The sequence below is a fragment of the Tachysurus vachellii genome, chromosome 2 (genome assembly GCF_030014155.1).
Source record: "Tachysurus vachellii isolate PV-2020 chromosome 2, HZAU_Pvac_v1, whole genome shotgun sequence".
Classification (NCBI taxonomy): domain Eukaryota; kingdom Metazoa; phylum Chordata; class Actinopteri; order Siluriformes; family Bagridae; genus Tachysurus; species Tachysurus vachellii.
In genome coordinates this window covers 21,308,493-21,323,120 of record NC_083461.1, presented here as the reverse complement: position 1 = coordinate 21,323,120, position 14,628 = coordinate 21,308,493, and the positions used below count along the sequence as shown (strand labels likewise).

Below are 14,628 nucleotides of genomic sequence, written 5' to 3'. Positions count from 1 at the left end.
TTGGCTTGTAGCTGCGTTGTAACTGCATCTCTACATTACTACTATAAAAAAGAGGTGTTATTTGTGTAATAAGAGCGTTTAGCTCAGGAGTTATTGACTCGGGAAACTCCAATCTGTGAATATGCGGCCAACTTTACTTAAGTGAGATTAGCTGATCTAACGTTATGCTTTTACATATGCATTACTTATATAATGCATTTAATACAAATACAACATATTAACAACTTTACTCGCCTCTATATTTCCTTCTTTGCTTGAAGTCTTCAACTATAATATTCGTGCAAAACATTCACCAACTTCTGAGTAGAAAAAACCTGCAGATGAATGTTCTACGATACTGTTGTGTTCCGCTTTAAGCAGTCCCTCTAGAAAATGTGTGGGTTACATTTCTGTTCCGCATTACCACTGTCTAATAACGGATGTAAAAAACTTTTTATGAAATTTTTTTTACACTCCACATTTAGGGGGGCCACAAGGGGGTCCAAGCTTGTTGTCACAGGGGCACTGGCCCCCCTGGCCCCCTCTAGAACCGCCAGTGATGTAACATAATTGGTTTACTTACGTGCTATTTGTACCACGGTCAATGAGCTGTTACTATAAAAACAATAGCATTTTCTAAAAAAGGTAATCAACACTTTTTAACCAATCAGAATTCAGCAACAAAAGAAAATGGGTATATTGGTTGATAATATTTATCCTTACAACAATCTGTGTGTGTGTGATTGCAGTGGGAAAGCGAACAGCAGCGCAGTTTGGAAGAACGTGGCCGGTTGCTGTTGTGTTTACAGTTCCTGCCTCCAGCTAACAATCCAGAAGGTGGCGATGTTCTTCCAGAAGCTAAAGAAAAAGCGAAGGGTGGTTTGTGCGTTGGCGTCAAACGCTGTGCCCATCTGGCAGCCATGGATGTCAATGGACTGTCCGACCCCTATGTCAAAACGTGAGATTGGTGTTATTATTATTTTTTTTTAAATTGCCTACTTACTGTCAAGCACCCAACGAGGTCCATCAAAATATAAACTATATATGATGTAGCTATTGTAGCTACTTAGCATTAAAGCTATCCATATGCATTTAAAGATGGACGATCCACCGAACTTTAGTGTTGAACTTGAGGATAAGGCTCAACCTCAGTAAAATATTTCACTATGCTGGAGTTGTTTGTTTTAATCCTTATGTAGTAATGTACAGTGAATAGAGAGCTAGCTGTCATTCAATATACATTAGATTTATTGATATTTAAATGCATTTGAATGCCCTGTTTTAAACATTTTTCACACAAAATGTCATATTGTCATAAGTAACGTGTTACACCTTGGAAGTGTGTCATGACACAACATAAACCCCTGTATATATTAACACACACACAGACATCACATATACACACATACACACACAAATAAGAATGAGTAGGCATGCTTGCTGTATTAAGAACATGGAAAGAACAGTGATGGGGTCATTTGGAATATAATATAAGCTATTTACTCCTACATTAACCAAGGATCTCCCTCTTCATCTTTGTCTCTTCACACACACACACACACACACACACACACACACACACACACACACACACACACATACAATTACCAATTACAGGTATCTCAAGCCAGACGTGAAGAAAAAATCGAAGCACAAGACAGCTGTGATTAAAAAAACACTAAACCCAGAGTTTAATGAGGTATGAATACATGCGTGTGTGTGCGCGCGTACGTGTGTGTGTGTACATGCATCTGCGTACATCCTTGCATTTCTTTGTATTTTACATATGCATAATCACATGGTTGAAATGTCAAGTACCAGATAATGCAAATCAAGCAACAGAAGTAGAACAAAAACACAAATTGCTGCTACTGCTCAAGAGACTTGCATGCTGTGCACCTCAATGTCATTCACATGTTACTAAAATTTTACCAAATAACCATTCTTTTCAGCTTTTTCCAGTTAAGTGCACACACTATATAGTCACGTCTATGTAGCAGCCAAGAAAGTCTGTTTTTCATGAATTAAATGTAATAAAATATTGCTACACTATTAAAAAGATTAAGCTGAGATTTTGTAACCCATTAGCATGAACTATATGCTAGCTAACTAGTATAAAAACAACAAAAACGCAATTTTATCTAACTTGCAGTAAGACTTTTCCAGATTTTTTGAAATTCTCCACAGTAACATACAATATTTAGTTAGCCATTAACACGTTAGTAAGCATCAAGAAATTTTTTTCTACATAGCTAGTTAGCTAACATGCTAGCAAACTAGCAATAATATGCTGTTATATATTCAGAACTCATGCATCTAGCTAATCTAATTGTAATTAACTTATATACAGCCAAACAATTTTTTTATACATATTTATGGTAAATTTGCTGTAATTGTTAACAATGCGACTTTTATCATTTATATAGCGAGGATTTTACAGTATGTGTTACATAGCTAATGCTAAAACACACAACAACTCTTAAACATGGATATACATTAATGTGTAAATCCATTTCTATTACTATAAGAAGCCATGTTGGTATTTTACAAATATAAATGTTGTGTAGGATTTATTGAAACATATCAACTTTAGTGTCCAGACGTTTCAGAGTTTATTTTATTTCCTGCAGGAATTTTTCTACGAGATTACATTTAATGAATTGGCGACTAAAACACTGGAGGTCAGCGTTTGGGATTACGACCTGGGGAAGTCTAACGATTTCATTGGTGAGTGGAATTCTAAACCACTCACTGAATTACACTGGAAAAAAAAAAAACATTTACAAAACACTATTAATCTTTGCACAGGATTTACGAAGCCCTGAAAAAATCAACAGCACGAGCTTCCTTCTGAGTTGAGACTCAAACCTGTGTTTTTGCAATGGACAGTTTACCACTACACTATTTTATCAGAGCCCACATATTCTAATTGGTTTATGTTACTACATTGATCACGCTCAATGTATATAATTCAATCAGTAATTAAGAAACTTGTTTAAATATAGTATAAGCAAACAAATTTTGTTTTATTATCTTAAGAACTGTTATATTTTTATGCAAACTATTTGTATCTTTTCACTTTATACTGTATGTATGTATGTATATTGTTTAATTATTGCTTTTTACTGTATATTAGATGCTCAGCCCACACTCATCTCTACACTGTTTTATATACTAATCTATTTGTCATTTTCTACACAGCCCTACTGCTGCATAATTACAGTACACAAACCCTATTTTGCCAAAAGTCCAAATCATTGAATTCAGGTGCTCCAATCACTTCCATAGCCACAGGTGTATAAAATCAAGCACCTAGGTATGTAGCTAGGCTAGCTACAAAGTTGCTCTCAGGAGCTCAGTGAATTCAAGCATGGCACTGTGATAGGTTTCCTCCTGTGCATTAAGTCTATTTGTGAAATTTTCAACTGTTTTATAACAAAGTGGAAGCAATTGGGAACAAGATGACTCTGTGTTCTGTCATAAAACGAACAATTTTAGATTTACTTTAAGAGGTGTGATATTATAGAAGGTTTCATCATTTATTAGTTGAGTAATTAAGTATATAATCAAAGTCACAAAGTGGAAGGCTACAAAAATCACAGAGCATGGTCAGCAGATGCTGAGGCGCACAGTGTGCAGAAGTCAACTTTCTTCAGAGTCAGTAGCTACAGGTGACATGGATGAGCAAGATTGGTGTGGAGGAACTTGATTGGCCTGCCCAGAGTCCTGACCTCAACCCAATGGAACACCTTTGGTATGAATCAGAGTGGAGACTGCAAGCCGGGCCTTCCCGTCCAACATCAGTGCCTGACCTCAAAACACTCTTCGAGAGTAATGGTCAAAAATTCTCATAAACACACTCTAAACCTTTATATAAAGCCTTCCTAGAAGAGTTGAAGCTGTTATAATCAACTTTTACCAACTCTATATTAAATCCTATGGATTAAGAATGGGTGTCTCAAAACTTTTGGTAATATAGTGCATGTGTTAAGTTTCAGTTTAAGGCTTCTGCCTCTCTGAGATGCGAGCTCACCACTGCTGTACGCATCAATTAGCATGTGTTATTTAAAGTGAATTTTACTTCACCTTCTAAATTCATTTATACAGCTACTCTTTTTTTAAACCCTCATAACATTTTCGCTAAACTGCACACTTGGTTGATTAAATAGTAGACACAAATTAACACACATTCTTTCTTAGGTTTGATTTTGCTTTCTTAGCTTCCAAAAACAGGGCTCTTCTACGATGTTTTGGATAATTAAGTTTTCGTGGCTTGCAAAAAAAGGGTGCTTTAAGGGTTCTTATCTCTTCTCTTGGATTAACTTCCACTTTGTAGGGTATTTCATACGGTAGTCAGTGAACCCTTAAAGTACTTCACAGTGTTTATTTTGTAAATGACTCCACGTTTTTTTTTGTCACGCAGGGGGTGTGTCTCTAGGCTGTCAATCACAGGGTGATGCCCTGCAGCACTGGATCGACTGCTTGAAAAACAAAGGTCAGAAAGTCGAGCGCTGGCACACGCTGACCAATGAACTGCCTGGATCTACTTTCTAGAAGACAAACGGCCACCTTTTGTCTTATTTTGCCGATCCATTTCTGATTGGATGCCCATCCCTGTCAGTTAGTGGCAGGGCAATATGGGTAACCAGCATGTGGTGATGCTGGATTGAGTTCAGACTGTCAGAGTAGAAGTTTAGAAGTTGGAATTATTCACATTTTAATGTGGAGGAACTTGACAGGAGTCTGGGAGAAATTTTTTTAAATCATCCTATTTTAATTCTATTGATCTTTGGGTTTGATTTGCAGCATGTTCTGCTCTAACATCATTATTCTGATTTGCAAAGCAATGAACCTGAAGCTTACAAAGCATTAATATTTTATTTTTAATGCAATCATTTCTTGCAATAACACGTTGTTTGGTGATGCTTCCAGAAAATTCCTTCAGAAGTGGTCTTAAATGAAAACACTGAGGTGGTTGTACTGTAGTTTGTCATTTCTTTTTTCATTGTGCTGCATGCTGCTGATTTATAACTAACAATGTTTAACAGAAATCCTCGCTAAATGTCTGTTTATGTGCATTGTTGTTGTTGTTGCTCGATGGGTTCAGTATGGCTCCTTACTTTACAGATCTTCCTTATGGAATGCCACTGTGCCCGTAATCGCCCATGTTTATGAGGATGTTCCTGATATGCAGATGTTGTTATGTTTACTTTCCACACATGGTGCATTCAAAATTACTGCCTGCTTTTTTTTTGTATTTATTAAAGGTGTGCTCTGTGATTTTAGGATCATCCTGTTAACCCTAACCACAGGGCAGGGGGACCTTGGTGGTAATTTGTGTAAATGACAGAATTGGGGAGAAAATTGGGTCATATGAATGATTTAAGCTAGTTTCTATGTAGACGTTAGAGGGTAAATAAACATTTATGGACTTCAGTCAAAGCATTCATCATTGTCCTTTCAAGACTGGACAATGATGAAGACTGGACTTTGACTGAAGTTTGATCTGAAGAATGTATGGCCTCTTGAGTTTATCATGAAATCCTGTTTACTGTTTCAAACAGTTGGTTATATTTTTCCACAAAGGTCAATCACATTAACATTAATTCTTTTAAATCATTAAAACAGTTTCACATTAACTTTAACTTACATTGACTTTGCTGTTAAATAAGCTAGTCATTGTTGCAACAAGGGGCTCACATTGATGTATGCCAGTTAAACATACAGTAAATAGCTAACCACTGAGCACAGCAATGTCTAAACACTTTCCTTTAAATGTCTTCGTCTGAGAATCAAATGAGGTCAAGAAATAGGGCCTCTGTACAAGATTCAAAATGAATTTTTCATTAGCATTTTAGGTTTTATTTATAGCAAAAGAAGCACAATTCCATATACTGGCATCATTCAAATGTACTGAGTTAGTTTAAAGTGTAAAAGGCTAGCTATATATATTTATTGTATCAATTTATTCTAATTTACTACACAAAAAATATATACTTGTTTACAAAATGCTGACAGTAAACATTGTCTTAGCATTTTTCTTGACATTCGCTACACTCCCATAATTCCTTAAAGCAAAGTTCTCCACATGATTTGTTAATTACAGACTCCACCTTTTACTTCAACTTTTTAAAAAATACAGCAATTCTCCAGAGTTCAAATTCTATTCCTTCAATCTTTCACTCGAGTGGTTTTCTTTAATGGCTAGCAAAGATTGATGCAAATTAGCCTTGTAAGCTGGACAGATACGCTACAAGTTCATGTTGTGTTATCTGGTTTATTGTAACTACAGAACGACTCCACACTCAGATGATTTTAGATTACTCACATTGTGAAGGATACGAATGTAAAGTTACAGAGCGCCTCTTCTCTTTTTTTAGCAGTATTATAAAGAAATTATAATTTAAAATGTTAAATTACAATATTTAAACCTCTATTTTATGGACTGGTTGTACAGTTTTATTTTTACCTGCCTTTTCATTTGCCTTCTATCTTAAAGGCTTACTTTTCTGAATGGAGCATGCTAATAAATTTAATGTGTCTGTGTGTTTCTATGTTGTTATGATCCTTATGGGGAAAAAACTGAAAAATATGATACATTTCTGTACACTGGTTGTTCATCGCTGTGTCTGGAATGATGCACGAATGATCCTTGTTTTCTGTTATGTACTTGTTCTTTGAATTTTAAAGACTTTTCTGAAATTAAACGTGTATTTGCTTTAGACATGAGCAGTGTTCTTATAAATATAACTTCATTTCTAAAGATCACTAACATCTGTACATTTTTCTGTACGGTTTACTGTACATTAACACTATTTTTAAGAAGGTTAGAAGTAAGTTGTAATCATCATCATCATCATCATCATACTAAGGTGCTTTCCAATCATAAAATGAAACTAGGAAAGCATTTTTCTTTTTAGTTATGTAAAATATAAAATATATGTAGATAAAATACATTAAATAGCATACATCTTTTATTAAATATTAACCTTATTAAATGTATTAATATTTGTATTTAATATTAAAAGTAAAAATGACATAAAATACAGCCCAAATACATGCAAATGCTTAATAATGTTTCTAAAATATGTAAATGTAACTACTGTTCATATGGCAAAGTAACCTGGGTTAACCTGGATTCTGGAAGATGATATTAATGTAACTATATTAATCTAACTGATCACGCAGTACATCAGTGTACAGCATTGGGTATGTGTCAAATTTACACACCACATTGAATTTTTTAAGTCAACACAGAACTGGGAAGTCCCATCACACCAAAACAACAGGGCTGCTCCATTCACTGTGTGATTCCTTGATTACTCCCATGCAAAGCATAGTCTTAAGTTCATCCCGAACTATATTTTCCTTCTGTTTGTGTAAATGGAGACAGTAGCATATCAGTGTTTTGTGAAGTTTGTGAGACTGTTTTGAGGAAAAACTATATTCCCCTCAAACACCTGTGGTCTCTAAAATGAGAACAATGAGACAATGAGAAAAGGTTTCTACATGGGAACTCATGTAGAAACTTAAAGTTTCTACATAAGTTTCTACATGAGTTCCCATGTAGAAACTTAAAGTTTTTTAAGTTTCTACATGGGAACTCATGTAGAAACTTAAAATTTTTTAAGTCACCTCCAGTTCCATCTACTCTCTCTGTGTTTTATGGAGTTTGAGTTGATATATTTGAAGTGCATTTTTAACTCTATCTATTAGCCTGGATCCAGCTTGCAAATTACCACTTACAAGTTGCCAAGAATGCTGCATAAAATGAGTAGTTTGTACTGTTTTACTAGCCAGGATAAATGGATGTTAAATTGAGAGCTGTCTAGCTAGCTAAATAAGTATACAGTATGTTAAGCCAGGCAGTTGCTCTTATCAGCCTGACTCAGATGACATCAAAACATAATTTTTCAACAAAAACAAAATAGCTTTCATATCATCGGTATGAATTGATATTCACACAGATTGAACTCACAAACATCTTAAGTCTTTTTTCCTTCAGTGAACATGAGTCCTGCCCAACAACAATAAAAACATTCATTGGGCAATGAGCCAAGCCAGTCTGTAGCTGCCCTTCGGGCATCACCGTGGGTGACAGCAGGTTAAAAAAAATCCGGCTTCACAACCAGCTGACAGCAATGACATGACCTTACAAACTCTCAGTTGCTCGGTCCATTCTTGGTCACACTTTCTTCTCAGGTGTTGTTTTGTTTCCACAACTCCCAATTGACCCTCATGAGCAAACTGTGGTACTCTGACTCACAGTGACTGAGGCACAACAGTCCTTGTTCCTCTAAGTACTATTTGGCTGAGGAAACACAGCTCTCCATCAATTCACATACACGGTTTGAAATGAAAACTATAGGTTGTCTCAAATGCCTTGTGGTCTTTAAACTTTCTACTGTACACAAATGAGTGCAATCCTTCAAATGAGTCCAACAAACCTATTCATACAGCAATACCCTTTGGTCCAGCATCAGTGATTGTCCAAATAGGCAAATGTCATAGCTTTACCCAGGTTATCTTTAAATGCTTTGGAAGCTTTCTTTTGCTCAGGACCAAAATGAAACTTTAGGTTATGAGGTACTTGCAAACTGTGATGTGAAATGTCTTTTTAACTCTAAAGCATTTGCAGGCTCCCTTGCCTTCATGGTGGTGCTCACTCTCTCCTTTCTGTGACAACAGCTGCTCATAAACACGAACTTATCCATGTTAAACTACCATTTTTTACATCCAGTGTCAAGCTAAAGCTTTCCAGTCTCTTTATTACCACAAGCATCCTTTTAGTGGACTCTTTGTCAGGTGCACGGATTATGATTTCATCTGGGCACAAAAACACCTGGATTTACCAACAGAGTTGCTCCTTTCCAAAAAATGTCCTGTTGTTTTTCCCAACAGCCTCAGTAAGGTGAGACAGAATACGTCAAAGTTGCTGTGTAACTGGCGCCACTCTCCTGTCTATGTACAGGCTAAATAGTTTTATGTTTAATTTGAATACACTGCAAAACAATTTGCAATATTGCTGTCTGTCTTGACATTGATTTTCCATCATTCACCGCAGCAATGTTAGCCCCTATTCTGAGTACAACTAATTTAATTGCTGTTTCTTTACTTAGCAGTGGTTCACCATGCCCACAAATAACTGAACTTGTGTGTTGAATTTTTCAATTCCTACCTCACAAACACCAGAAAATTCCTTTCATTTGCAAAGCATCACTTTGCAAAAACAGTAAGTGTACAGTTTTTGTCTGACTCTCCTGAGCTATATTTGAAGTTCTTTTCTTTAAGCATTTCACATGTTCCTTTATTTACTCTGTGACTCCTTCCCCTTAAATTAACCTTATTTAAACTCTGTTGTCATCTGATTCGAATCTATTTTTAGTTTGTTTTGCACATTTTTGCAAAGCGATATCGTCCATTGAACTTTCTGAATGACTCGCAAAAATTACCTGCTTGTTCACATCTGTAACAAATTTTATAAGTTCTCCTTTACTCCTTTTGCAGTCACTACTTCAGACCCCCCTCTATTTTTACCTCTATTCCTCAACCCCATCTGCAGTACAATCTATTCATTCTACAATGCAATTTCTATTGTCTAGTGTCTGTGCCTCTGTGAAGCATCTGCCTGTGCATGTACAGTACTCAGATTTGTGTTGATTCAAAACAGCATCCCGTATTTGATTGACATTATCAGCTCCAAAAATCACAATCCTGTTTTAGCTAGATAGAATGTCTGTCTTACAAATGCAGTGTTTACATGGGGTACACAGTAGGCATTTAATGCTGTTACTGACCGAGCATAATCTGTTAGCCCTCCTGTATCAGAGAGTGTGGAGAAATGTGCAATTTCTAACACAAGAACGACATGATGACAAAATGACAATGTGTAAACAACATGTCTGATCTCATATGTCAATTGTCATATGTCATGTACTTTTGAGCCATTTGACCATTTATCCAGTTTGAATAGGCGAGGGTTGTAAGTTTCCCATAGGGAAGTTGAATGTTTTGGTTAAATGAATCGGTAATGAAATGGAAAATTTACAAGTTTACAAGAATAAAAAACACTTTTTTGCTCCTCAGCAAATACTTAAAATTTAATGATATTTAGAACAAGAACACTGAAAACAAGGACATGTAGCTCTATTAAAAATACTAAAGCAATACACTTACCTTAATATATTAATGTTTGAGATGAGAAAGCAATTTTAAGGAGAACATGTTTTAGCTCTTATTCTGGTGTAATGTCACAAGCTTGTTGATATTTAATGAAGACCACTGGTCCTGGTTCTCTTTATTAGCTTTTATGTGCTACCAAACCAGCAACTGATTTGTGTATTTTATTTATTTATTATTTTATAACGCCCCACGTATTCCCATAAACTCTGTCAGAAGTGTGCACAAGCCCTTGTTATATTAATGAGTAATTAATATATGTAAATACTGACACAAGTTAAGTCTAGGTAGAAAAATAATTACTAACACTTAGATTTATTCATTGTTATTATTCATGACAAATTTTTCCCATCACCTTTACGGACTTCTGCACACTGTGTATTTCGGTTTAATGATGCAATGAGTGGCAGTGCTTGTTCCAGAGTCAGATGATCCTGTCAAAATTTCTTCTTAGCTGCATTTGAATGCCAAGGCTGCATTTGAATGCCAACATACAAAGTGTCCCCCTCCTCTTAAACCTTGTCTCGGTCAGATATCTTGAACTGAACTCCTACACAGTGGTAAACCATGAATGTTGATTTTTTAAGAGAACTTTATACTTTACATACTGAGCTACACCAATACTTAGGCATTTCTGTTTAATGTGGAAAAAAATGGAACCTTACATATTAAGTTTGGTATATTAATAATGGAACCACTTATATTTAAACTGGTGTTTTTATTACAGTATTTACATTATACAGCATCTATATTTAATTTCTTCTCTTATTAATCTATTCTCATGACTTTGGGGTAGGACTGATCATCCAGCATACCATTAGTGTTTAGACTTAATTTGTTATTTTTTATTCTAGTTTAAAACTGAATAGCTATTTTTACCTGTTTCACAAACTAATTGGGTGTTTTCTCTTTTTATGAAGAAAATTTACAAAGACTTTACAACCCCTTACACAGAGTCCTCTCACTTTATGTACCTTCCATGTCCATTTTCTTTGAAGTCAAACATCAGTCTGCCATAGAGCTCTTTAATCAAGTGAAATGAACACTAACACTCAAAAGAGACATCGGACTAATAGAGAAAGCCTTGTTGTATTTAGTGACCCTGCTGTACGTCTGTGTCTACAAATCTCACACTTTGCTTGAACCGCTGTTTAAAAAACTTTTATCTAATTCACCATAAACCATGGTAAAGATTTACTTTAATATTATACAGTCACATAACCCATTTACTCACTCACTCTCTCACTCATTTTCTACTGCTTATCCGAATAACCCATTTAACCTTAGTTAAATATGGTAATAATATAACCACATAACAAATGAGATCTGGAGACTGTAACACTACTACTCAACCTTCAACAAAATATTTAGTCTTGATTTTTAATGTATTTAGATGTATTTAGATTACATTATGGATACTATAGGCTGCATCAAGAATTATTTATTTCGTGAACTAGATAAACTAGATTTTAAAAGACATGAAGCAGCAGGTTTGATATATTAAAAAATGTGCTCACTCACTGCAAGAGAATTCTGCCATATGCTGTAAATGTAAGTAAAATGGAAATTCTGACGCATTCCCTCAGCAACTGCTGTAATAAACAACCAATCAAGAGTGATTTTTGACTGTACAGGGTACAGTCATGCCCATATATCCATATATGGGCATGAAGACATTACTTTTTTTTTAATATAAACCCCCAGTCCAAAGACTAACTTGAAATAATAGAATAACTTGAGAGGGAGAAAGGACGGGTGGTGGAAGATACAGTATGATTTTCCCAAAGAAGACTAATTAAGACTTTCTAGCAGCAGACACTGATATAAAAGATTCAACTTGATTCAATTGTACATCCAGAAATGCTGAAGATGGACAAGGAGGAAGAACCCATGAGTTTTAATGAAGCTGTAAACAAGGCGACTAATTCAATCCAACGTTTTCCTCTGATTGAGGTTCAAGGCGTACCACTTAGGAATTGGATCGCTCAAAACTGGAGTTCAATTTGGGCTTTCTGCCCTCATCCATCTGATTTGCTCATCTCCACCTACCCCAAATCAGGTAAAAACACTATCAAAAATTAGGAGCAATCAAAATAATTGATACTTTATTGTCCAATATTAAAAAAGTGCTGATTTAAAACCTAATATGAAAAATTAATGATGGATTCTTAGTGATGTCTTTGCCATGTGCCTCCACCCTGTGGGCACAGAGTTTGCATATTCTCCTAGTGATTTATGGATTTCCTCCCATTTCAAAGATATGTGGTAGGCTGAATTGTTTGTGGTGTTTTTAGTGTCACAGCAGAAATGCATCAAACTTTCATCAGGAGATTTTAAGATCAAATACCATCAATGCAACATAAATCCTGTTTCAATACAGCATTAAGATTAAATAAGATTCTATCAGTCTCACATGCTGTATTGGTGATTAGAGGACCATCTTATCCATAAAAATGGCTGGTTTGGAACCAAGTGGAATCAAGTTTGGCTCCTGCTTGAGTGGAATGAAATCCTGCACCCACTCTGACACTTTGCAGATAAGTTTGGACACCTCTGGTCTGCAAATAATAATAGATCTCATTCTATGTACCAATCTTTTTTTGCCTGGTGAGTTCACCCTAAAGAGTGATGGTCGTAAAACTTTTGGATTATGGGCAAAACCATTTTTTGAGATATTTTTGCTTGGAATTGGGAGACCACAATGAGATTTGTTAAATGTTAGACATTGTGCTATGGATACATTCACTTTTGTAATATGCTCCATGGTGCACTGATCAGTGCCTCTAATCTGATGTCTTCTAATAAGCATAGGGGCATAATACCCCTCACGTGTACGCGTTAGTACCTCACGTGTAGTGTAGCCTGCTTTTCAGAAGAAAATTAAAATTGTGGAAAACTGTGGAACATTTTAACTAATCAACTCTCCTGCCTGTGGTTTTCTTTTGCAGATGAGAGAGTCATGTTGCAGAATATTTTCAGGGATAGCTGTACACTCTTAGATAAAACAAGCTCATGAATGAAAGTCAAATCCACTGCTTCCCCATGCTGCCTCAAAACAGCTTTAAGTTAAAAATAGAAAAATAAAAAATTAAAGCAGCCATCAGTGGCTAGGGGTCTAGTGAGCAAAACTCACCTCAGGGTAGGAGGGAAGGCAGTACTCTCTTTCTTTTATACTATATAGGGATTATCTCTCTCTCTCTCTCTCTCTCTCTCTCTCTCTCTCTCTCTCTCTCTCTCTCTCTCTCTCTCTCTCTCTCTCTCTCTCTCGCTTTCTCTGCTAGAAAACAGGTTGGCTTCATGTGTCTCAGAGGAACAAAGTTGCTTGCCCTACCTTGTCTAGTCCCATGAACATCTGAATAAAATATTTTCCATTATGACTGAGATGGGCTGGAGTGAATAGGGCATGACTGTCAGGAAAACTATATAAACAAAGAGAAAGACGACCGTGCAAAATGACACATGGGTTATAAAATGGTCACATGAACATCAAAGGGAAAAAATCTTAAGATTGATTGATTTGGAATGATTTGATTTTAGAGCCTGAACAATTGTAATTAATAATGACCATTATCAACAAGCACTTTATTCTTAATTATGCTTTTCTTTTTTGTAACAGACCTTATTTTTTAGGTTTATTTTTTTCTTTAATTTACTGATCTAAATTTCATGTCTTTTCATCTGGATATTGATGATACAAAAATAAATTGTTTATTATTATGTTTCGAACTTCAAAAACAGAGCTGGTGCAGGTGTATATTATGGATTGGGGATATGAGATTGATACACATCTTGTATAACTTTTACTGAGCTGGAAACTTTATTGAAAACCAAATTTCTTCTTCCATAAAACAGGTACCACATGGGTCCAAGAAATAGTGGACCTGCTGCTGCATAATGGAGACCATGAGATTTGTAAGAGAGCACCAACAACTGTGCGCAGCCCTTTTTTGGAGGTCCATTATCCTCCTCCAATTCCATCAGGTAAAATTCCACATTTGTGAACTTTATTTATTATTCCTTTAATTATTTATTTATTCCACGTTTATCCTTTGAGGTATGATTACAGCATTGCTTGATATGACTGTGGTAACACATGCTTTGGTTTGTACTTTGCCTCTTCTACAGGACTTGACCTACTAAAAACAATGAAACCTCCCAGAGTCATTAAGACACACTTACCCATACAGCTGGTACCTGAAGGATTCTGGGAAAATAAATGCAAGGTGACTTAAAATATTTTCAATACTTTTGGAGGGGACTAAAATCCCAGTGTGTTTGATGGGGTTTGGTAAAAACAGAAATACCTTAATTAAAAAAAAAAAGCAAAGAATTAAATTTATTTGTATAGTGCTTTTAACAATTGACATCTAGCATAGCATCTAGCATAAAGGACAAATAAAATAAACAAAATAAAATAAAATAAAATAAAAGTTAATCGGATTTGCTCACTGTGTGAAAAAGGTTTTACTC

General features: G+C 35.5%; 2 protein-coding genes across 2 annotated transcripts in view; both read left to right on the top strand.

Annotated features, from left to right (window-relative positions):
• LOC132860054 (double C2-like domain-containing protein alpha) overlaps nucleotides 1–4,587 on the top strand; it is a 37,746-nt gene extending 33,159 nt beyond the window's left edge. Inside the window, exons 8-11 of the mRNA XM_060891107.1 lie at nucleotides 729–937; nucleotides 1,597–1,678; nucleotides 2,610–2,706; nucleotides 4,403–4,587. Of these exons, the coding sequence (XP_060747090.1) occupies nucleotides 729–937; nucleotides 1,597–1,678; nucleotides 2,610–2,706; nucleotides 4,403–4,533 (519 nt within the window). The 3' untranslated portion in view covers nucleotides 4,534–4,587. The remainder of the gene's footprint in view (nucleotides 1–728; nucleotides 938–1,596; nucleotides 1,679–2,609; nucleotides 2,707–4,402) is intronic.
• A 7,306-nt stretch (nucleotides 4,588–11,893) lies between these two features.
• Nucleotides 11,894–14,628, top strand: part of LOC132841468 (sulfotransferase 1B1-like) — a 23,855-nt gene continuing 21,120 nt past the window's right edge. Inside the window, exons 1-3 of the mRNA XM_060863788.1 lie at nucleotides 11,894–12,217; nucleotides 14,011–14,139; nucleotides 14,284–14,381. Coding sequence (XP_060719771.1) covers nucleotides 12,019–12,217; nucleotides 14,011–14,139; nucleotides 14,284–14,381 — 426 coding nt within the window. The 5' untranslated portion in view covers nucleotides 11,894–12,018. The remainder of the gene's footprint in view (nucleotides 12,218–14,010; nucleotides 14,140–14,283; nucleotides 14,382–14,628) is intronic.